The sequence below is a fragment of the Heterocephalus glaber genome, unplaced genomic scaffold, assembly GCF_053883595.1.
Source record: "Heterocephalus glaber isolate CG9 unplaced genomic scaffold, H.glaber_assembly_v1.0 deba00001472, whole genome shotgun sequence".
Lineage (NCBI taxonomy): Eukaryota > Metazoa > Chordata > Mammalia > Rodentia > Bathyergidae > Heterocephalus > Heterocephalus glaber.
This window is the reverse complement of record NW_028258315.1, coordinates 1,014,901-1,024,364: the sequence shown is the minus strand read 5'-3', so window position 1 is coordinate 1,024,364 and position 9,464 is coordinate 1,014,901. Positions and strand designations below refer to the sequence as shown.

The 9,464-nt window shown below is 41.3% G+C and overlaps 1 protein-coding gene across 1 annotated transcript; it reads right to left on the bottom strand.

The window, feature by feature from the left end:
* Positions 1 to 2,043: 2,043 nt before the first annotated feature.
* LOC101697095 (NKAP-like protein) lies at positions 2,044 to 4,674 on the bottom strand. The gene has a single exon (XM_004847884.3). It carries the CDS (start codon positions 4,584 to 4,586, stop codon positions 3,417 to 3,419), a length of 1,170 nt encoding a protein of 389 aa, XP_004847941.1. The 5' UTR covers positions 4,587 to 4,674; the 3' UTR covers positions 2,044 to 3,416.
* Positions 4,675 to 9,464: the final 4,790 nt, after the last annotated feature.

Genomic DNA, 9,464 nt, shown 5'->3' with positions numbered 1-9,464 from the left:
ATATATGAATCTAATAAGCTTAACCTATTGTTAAATATTGGAAAATAGGTCTTTAAGTCATCATATTAATGGGCTAATAAAAATCATGATTTTCACAAACGCATAAAAGTCATCTAATAAAACTCAACATGCACTTCTGAATGAAAAGGAAAAATTCCAATAAAACAAGTAAATAGATACTTTCTTCATAAAGCAAAAATAAACACACCTCAAACCTAAAGTTTCCCTTATATTTGGTGGTGAAATCTTTACAAGTCTCTCTATAAACATTTAGTTGAACTTGGGTTACACTACGATGGGGATCTTAAGTGTCCCTCTACAACGCCTGTGTTTAAGGCTTCATTGCCAGCCCACCACACTATTAGGATGTGCTCAAACTTTCAGGTCAGGCCCTAATGGAAAAAACTTTGGTCACTGGGGGACCTCCCTTCTCTGCTTTCAATTCCCAGTCATGGGATGAACAGATCTCCTTTGCCATTCATTCCCTGCCAAGAAAAAAAATTTCTTATGCAATTTTTCTTCCATTCCACAACTCATAATCACATATTCTGTGAAAAACTACTTCAAAGGAAAAGTTATATTTTTATTAAGTTCCCTAAGACAAAGATGAGACACAAATTACAATTTTCAAAATTTCTTTTAAGGCAGATTTACTGACCAGACCCGTCTCCAAATTAAGCATAAGTACCACAGAAGAGCTATTGTGAATAGTCTCTGTAGGTATTACATGTACTATTTCTTGCACTGTGTTCTGGGGGTGGGGGAAAGAAAACGGCCAATCTTACCTTAGCTTACTTAGAAACCATGGTTTCTCAGCTGCACATTTCCCCCAAGAAATACAAAGACATTTGTTTGGGTAATATTGAGGAGTATTTTTAGGCTTTATGGGGCGATATGATTTTTTTATTATCTGAAGTGTTTATGATCAATAAGAAAAAACCTTATAGAAGCATTGATAAAAGTTATAATGTGAGTAACTCACAATTTAAAAATTGCAAAACACTCATAAGTACACAAAGGACACTCTATCTTAAAGAAATAAAGGTAATGGAATGCCTTTTCACCTACTGTATTAACAAAGACAAAAAGCCTTTTGAAAGGACAATATTGGTGATCCTACTGATCTGTATACTGGTACTTCGTATTTTATTAGAAAGTAGTGTTGCAACATCAAAATTTAAAAGCATGAAGAGCTTAAATGTGACATTCTTAGACTCTGACAATCATATAAAAACTTCTTATACATCTGTCATATTTTCCTCGTTACATTTTATAAGTTGTAATTACTTAAATTTTTAGAGTCTATCTTTGATAGAGTTCTCTGCTAGATAAAATAGCCCCAACAACCCTGCATCCTAAAATGGGCCCTGCCTATGGGAAACGAGTCACTCCAGAGAGAACAAAGACCTGCTCTTTCCCACCACGGCCCCGGTCACAGCCAATCATCTGCCTCCACCACACTCCCCAAGCCCTTGTGAACCTCACCCAGCCAACCCCTGGTTGCTGTTCTCACCACTGTTTGACACAGCCCGCAACTCTGTCCCTTAATAAAACCCTGCTTTGGGTGTTTGTGTTTCAGCTCGTTTTATTTCTTTCAATCTTCCCCAGCAGAATTACATTTCTATGATGGCAGGGATCAAGACGATCTTGTTCTTGGCCAGGGATTTAGCTCAGTGGTTCTGCCGCCTGCCTCGAAAGCACAAGGTTGTGAGTTTGATCCCCGGTACCAAAAAAAGAAAAAGACTAATTTGTTCTTTATTTCCAATACCTGCCACAGTGCCTAACACATAGAAAACACCTAATAAATGTTTTCCCCTTGGCCCAGTAATTCTTCTTCAAGGTGATCATTTCTAGATGACTCAGAGGATTCTTTGTGACTAATTCTATTTCAGATGAATACTCACAAAGGTTTTTAAAACAGGGCTGTGTGCCAGCCAAATATAGGACACATCTTAAGTATACAGTAAAATATGGTTCTTTCATACAATGAAATACTATAAAACCATTAGAATGAGACAGATTTCTATGTCCTAATAAAACATCTCCAAGATGCATTGATAAGTGAAAAAAGCTAAGTGTCAATCCTCGTGCATAGTGTGGCATAGTTTGCTTGTTACAATGGAAACATGCAGATGTCACAGTATGGTTTTCTCCAGTGTTCCCCAACCTCTTTTGGGGAAAACTTCAAGATGATGTGGCCCCATGTCAACCATGTGACACACTTGGGCAAAGGTGTCCTTCAACAGCACCATGTCTTACCAGATTCTAGAACCCCACTTCTCAACTTTAGCTCTGTAGGACTTACCACATAGGTTTGAACAGGGGATTATCCAGTGAGATGATGTAGTGTGGTTAGTGTCCAAGTAAGGACACAGGGTCAGTGACTTATCAGGCAGATACCACTAATGAGAACAAAGGCATTACACGGACCTTAAATGGAGCTCACTTTAACACTGTCCCTGGAACCAATGAGCTGGTCTTCCCATGCTAACTCTCCTGTCCATGGAGTGCCTCCTGATCTGGTCTAATATACACCATCTCTAACAGCAAACTCCTGCTTTGTACCTTTGTTCCAAAAATCTTGGAAAGAAATGCGCAGAGACACAGAATTGAGGTAAAATAATAAAATTTCTACTTGCAAGTGGGCGGGACCGCCAGAAACTGGTCTGGTTAGTATCCGCATGCCCCTTTGTTCAGCGTTTCCCTTTTTATATCCTTTCTAGCCATTATCTCATCCCTAGTGGTCTTTGATGTGTAAATACAATTCCAGTTCCTATTTACAAGTCACAGACACAAGATAAGCACATATATGTTGTAAATTCACCCTGGCATTGCAACTTTGTTAGGTTAATGAAGTTACTGGTTAAAGAGACAGACTACCTTCACCTTAAACAAGGAGAGTTATGGGAAAAGCAAATCTTAAAAGAACACATTACTTATTTTGCTTCTACAACTACCTTAATATTCAATCTATTAAGTTATCTAAAACTTTTCCCTATCACCTTCTCATTTTTTCTTTCTCTTCTTAGCCTAGCTGACCCCTAATCTACTCTTTGGAAGACTGTAGCACCGTACACCTTCATTTTTTAAAATCTTGTTTTATGGATAAAGCCCATGCCTTCTTCAATCAGGAGTTGGCTTTGAATAGTCAAAGTCAGCTTTATTCTATAAAATGTGTCCTTGTATATACAGAAAACTATGAACAAATACCAAAAAGAGGTTTGGGGAAGGGAATCAGGGATTGCAGTGGCAGTCACCTTTTACTCTCTCCTGTAATGTTTGCATCTTTTTAAAAACCATGTGCACTATCTCAAAAAGAAGCTTTTTCTTGAGGAACCTGTTAACATAGTAGAAAAGCACAGTGGTCATATAAAACTTCTGTTGTTAAAAAGTCCTGCTGTCTAACAAACACGTCTTTAGTTGTCATCTTTCCCTTTTGTCTTTCTGTACACCATCTCTCGGAAACTGGCTAAAATTTTATCCTCTCTGTTTTGTCTCTCTTCTTGGTTAAAGGATGCAAGGGCTCTCTTCTCATCAGCACTGTAAATCTGGTTCTCTTTACGCAGTCGCACAGCCTCCATTCTTCGATGTCTACTACCACTCATGACATAGCCTGAACACTCCAATGAGGCGATCTCTTCACTTGTCAATCCAATTTCACCTCTTCGTGGGATTCGCTTTCCAGCTTTTACGTACTCTGCCATAGCTGCACCTTCACCTGGAAGCAGAGCATGGCCATAACTTAAAGGCTTCTCATCTTGACAGGTATGTATTATCGGTGTTTCTGGACCTATTAATAAACCCACAGTATCTGCAGTTTTTGACTGCTCAATCCAGGTACTTTCTGGCAACTTCCCTTCTGAAGCTTTACAAGTTGGGTCATTGAGATTTTTCATCCTCTTACTCTTTTTCTTGGGTTTCCTTTTGTGTTTCTTTCTCTTTTCTTTCTTTTTGGCTTTTTTGACTCGCTTTTTATTTTCATCAGAGCTAGAATTACTGTCAGATCCCGAATAACCATCATTATCATAATACTTTCTATGCTTTCTTTTAGAGGGCTTTTTCGTTCTTTTTTTCGGTTTTGAACAACTGGTCCTCTTCCTCTTTTCTTCGGAGCTGGACTCTGAAGCACTGCCCTTCCAGTTCTTTATTTCATCTTTGACCGGAGCATGTTCGTCGGAATCGGGCTCAGGAGGCTCTGGTGACAGCCCCCACACCTCAGGCGCTCCCAGCTCCCCAGCCCGCTCTCGCTCCTTCAGCCTCCGTTGCTGACAGCTCTCCTCCTCTTGCCCGTAGTCTTCCGCCCACCACCAGTCGCCTGCATAGCGGTGGTGGCACCGGTATCTGCCACAGGAGACGGAGCAGGAGTACGAGAGGCTATGGCTGCGCGGCCCTGGGGTCCGCTCTCGGGACCCCGAGTGCCTAACTGCGTGCCATGGGCGGACGCCTGCCCCACCCCACGGAGGCCCTGGGCGGACACCGCCGCCGGAGGGAGGGCTTTCGGTCCACACAGGCGGCGGGGTTCCCGAGGAGCTGCGCCGCTGCCGCCCAGCGCCCCGGGTGCCCTCGGGAGAACGGGAACTGGACATCCGGCCCACGAGCCGCGCTTCGATGGCCAACGTGCGACGGTTGCTCTAAGCAACCACAGGAGCCGAAGTCCGAGGCCAGCCGCCCACGCAGGCGCACTCGAAACGCGCACACGCGGCTTCCGCTTCCCTCCGTTGCCCCGGAAGACCTAGTCGTGAGTAGCGGCGGGCGCCCCCTGGGCTAGGCCGCGTGGTGGCTTTTCGGAGGTGGACGGAGTGACAGGGACGCGCCCGTTTCCACGATTGACAGCCTCCAGCCTGAGCTGCCTGGAACAGCAGAAGGAGTTTGCCTCCATGAGGCCTGTGCTGTTGAAACAGCGCCTTCTCGGATTTCCGCCCTCCTGTGCCGCCGCTCACTCTGCGTCCCCCATTCTCTGCTGCATTTTATCCTTTCCGCTTGCTGAAGGATCTCTGTTACCTTTGCTCCTCCATTTTTTCCCCGTAAAAACTTGTGGCTATTTCACAATGGAAATACATTTAATTAATGACTTCCTAACCCTGTTTGAGCCTACTGGAAGCAAGTAGCAGAATTTCTTTGGCACTCAAAATGACCTCAGCTTCTGAGTCAAATAAGGACCACACTTAGGATTCTAATTCTTAGATTCTCGGACATTTCCACCCCAAAAACACACACAAGGATCAAACTTAGTCACATAGATGTCTCCCCATCAAGGGATTTTTATTTAGAAATTTGGTAGTTTGTAATCACTCTCTGAACACACTTTAGATCTCACTCTCTATAATGACAAACATTTCATGAAAGATCATTTCCTCTCATCTTGCATGTATATAGGCATTATCACCACTTTTGACCAATTTAGCTAAATTGACATGCTCAGCTGAGACTTTGAAAGTGAAAGATAAATTAAGTCATAACTTAGGAATGATGCTTTTCTGGTTTTAGAATTCCAAATAATAAGATGAGAAAATTAAATTGAATAGTAGCAAAATATGACACTTGATCTAAGTAGAAGTTTAGTAAAGTGAAAGAAGAAGATAAAGCTTAGTGCCCTGTCATACTCCATGATGACTTAGGAACACAAAGAGGGGAGTATTATAAATGGATTCTCATACGTATATTGAAAATATTAAAATAAGGTAAGTGTCATAGATTCTTTGTAAATTAAGAACATTTTCTTTGGATTTATGAATGACTTCATAGACCAATAAAATGGATCTTTTGATGTCACTTAAGATAACGGTAAAATTAATCCATTTAGTATTTGATGGGAAATTCAAATATTAACAAATTGGTGGAATACTTCTTTTGGAAAGCACATGGGAAAATGAATTTTCCAATATATTTTTGTTCATTAGGAAAACTATGAACCTGGAACAGGGGTAGCAAACATTTTCTGGAAAAGGTCAATAGTAAATATTTTATGTTTTGTGAGCCAAGAGGAACCATGGAGGATATTAGCTGGGACAAAATATCCAACACCCATTACTTAAAGGAGGAGAGATTTATTTTGACTCACAGTTCAGAAGTTTCAGTCCATGTTTAGCAGGCATAAACCCAGAAAGAACATGGCAGAAAGGTCTTGGCAGAGGACAGGTGCTCATGTCATTATGGCAAGGAACCAGAAAGAGAGAAGCTATGAGCCTGGTGGGAGAAACATCCTTCCAGGTCACACCTCCAGTGACCTGCATCCTCTAGCCAGGTCCCACCTCCTAACAGGAAGTCATCTGTAGCACCTGAATAATCCAGTCATCTTCAGTAAGCAGCACCTATGAGTACATGAGGCTCTTGGGGGACATCTATACATAAACCATAATACTCATTCATTCTCAGGTAATTGGAATTACCTAGGAAATTTTAGAAGTTACTCATTCCTGAGAACCATCCTCTGACATTAAGATTTAATTGATCTTGATTAAAGCCAGGGTATCAAGATGTTTTAAAAGCACCCCAATGATTTTAAAGTGACAAAATTTGAAAACTGCCAACTACCTTGGTCCTGTGCCTCACCTATACACAAGTATTAGGATCTAGAAACTTAAAAAGATCCAAGTTCACTGGATTTGCTAACAATACTTTGTGGGTGGTGCCCCATTCTTCCTCATTAGAGAAAAATATTTTTGTGGTAGTTTTCATTTGCCATAGCCTTAGGACCTCTCATTGTCTTAAGTTCTCTCCATTTTTTGTGATCTTTTGAACTTCGAAAAAAATAAGCTGAAGAACAAAAACCCAGATAGGGCCAATTGTAATGGTGCATTATTATACTACTAGTTACTCAGGAGGCTGAGGCAGGAGTATAGGGAGTTCAAGGTCAGACTGGGATACATAGCAAAACTATCTTTAAAAAGAAAACACTTAGAAAGCACAGATTTATTTTTTCTTCCTAATAACCTACCAAGCCTGCATTTTTAGCTTCTCCATTCCACTGGGTAGAAAGAAAACTTATTAATATGTCAGCCTGCATAAAGTTCAGTCATTTACAACTTAAAATCTCAATCCCATCTAGCTCAAAGAAATCTCCTATCTTCTATTTTAGGGCAAGCATAGCTTATTACATTGTTCTAAGCACTGTAAAGTTTACATAATAATTTCCACCATATTATATAATCCTACAGAAGATAGAGAAAATTTGAACTATAAGTTAGTTATTAAGGTAGCTGAAGTAAAATAAGTATACGTTCCTTTAAGATTTACCTTTCCCATAACTCTTATTGTTTAAAGTGATGGCTAACTGAACCTTTCACCTGTAACCTAGCTGTAGATAACATTTAACCTGGAGAAAAGCAAAGTAGAAATGTTTGAGTAGTTTACAATGTATGTGTTTTAAGCACCATCTGTTTGTTATATGTCTGTGACTTTAACCATTAACAGGAACTAGTTGTAAAAGAGAAACAGAAATTTTAATGACTAATACCACCAGGAATGAGGTAATGGCTAAAAGAAGATATAAAAGGAAATGTTAAAACAAAGAACAGCGTGGACATTGATCAGACAAGTTTCTGGCAGTCCTGCCTTGCTGGCAAGTAAAGGCTTTGGTTTTTTACCCAACTCCTGTGTCTCCATAAATTTCTTTCAGCAATTCCAGAACACAGATGCCCACGACATCTCTATTTGTAGAGAAAGTCAGGCACAGAGAGGTGTTGTAAGGTGCCACCATGGCTGCCACAGAGGATGAAAAGATTACTCAAATGAGACTAGGTCCGAACACTGAGAGACCCAGAAGGACTGTCCTGAGAGCACTCAGCAGGAGAGGGTCTCAAGGGAGCAGCACTAAACCAAGAACTTTCTTACTGGGGACCCCTGAAATGTTACTGGAAACCTCTGCAGTAGGCTCCAGTCTCCTGCCCAATGTATGATGCAAGCCTGAGGGAAAAAAAACCTAAACAACAGAATTAAGGCAGAAAGCAGGGTGCCAGGACAACCAATGCCTGTGCAACTGACAAAGGCACTGGCCAGTTCTAGGCTCTGACTTTCATTAGTAATCAACTGGGGTAAAGCCAAGCTATGTGCAAGGGCAGTACTACATCCGAAGATGTGCAGTCGTATAGTTTCTATGGAAATTAATGTAAGCACGGCTCATCAAGGACAAGACAAAGCATTCTCAAATTAGGAACAGAATAGACAAAATATATGGTTGTAAACAGAACATTGTCCTTTTTCCAGCCTGCACTGCTTACTTCCTGCTTTGGGCATAATCCATACTGCAGTCTCCCACACTCTCTGGCTTTTATTGCAGGGAATTACAGGAAGGAAAACAGCTTGGGGATGGAAGAGGATAGCAGCCCACGAGGTTTGCAGCAGACAGTGTGGCAGCAGCAGGGCCTCACAGGCCACAGGGTGGCCTGTGCTTTGGTCTCCCTCCAGTTCCCAGGAGGTGGATGTTCCGGTGGGAATCTCACCCTCTCAAAATGAGCCAGGGGAAGGCTGGTGGCCCAGGTGGCTGGAGGAGCTTTGCTGCCACAGAATGAGAATTCTTTTCACCAGGATATGGAGGCTGTTCAGTCACTAAGAACACAAAGTTATCATTGTTGGGTAGGATAATGCAGGGAAAACTATCATCCTTCACCAATTTTCTATACTTCCCCTACAATAGGAAGCAATGTAGAAGAGGTAGTGATTAATAATACAAGTTTCCTGATGTGGGATATAGGTGCTCAAGAATCTCTTTGCTCTTCCCAGAACACTTGCTATACTAATACAGAGTTTGTAATAGTTGTTGTGGACAACATGAACAGAGAGAGGATTTCTGTAACTAGAGAAGAAATCTACAAAATGTTAGCTCATGAAGACCTAAGGAAAGCTGGGTTGCTGATTTTTGCTAATAAATGAGATGTTAAAGAATGCATGTCTATAGCAGAAATCCCCCAATTCTTGAAGCTCACTTCCATGAAAGATCACCAGCAGCATATCCAGGCATGCTCTTGGGGCAGAATTCCAAGAGACAGGAGAGATCAATGGGAATCAGGAGGATTTATTAGGTATACCTTGTCTCAGTTGGACTCCTGTCCAAAAGATTGAGTGCTGGAAAAGGAAATGTTTTATTTTTTATACATTTAGTCAGTGGGGTGGTCTTTTTAGTGATGTAGCACAGAATTTACAGAAACAGGACAAGGACAGTTTTGTGACTTACCCTTCAAAGAAGACAGAGTCTTGTGAATCTTGTGAGAATAAGATGACAAAAACTTAGTTTACAGGACATAGTTGCCAATTTTATCCATACCAGAACAAGGAGTTTCAATGGGGGAAAGGGTTGTTGATCCAAGGTGGGGGGTGTGAACTGCCCAAGGCAGGGAAGAACCTGCTTTTCTTTAAGTCCTGCTTCACTCTTACTGGTGGTGGTAGTGATGGGGTGGGTATTATCCCAGGATTTGAATGGATGATGTCACGATTTAAGACTAGATCATATCTACTGACCTCTTCTC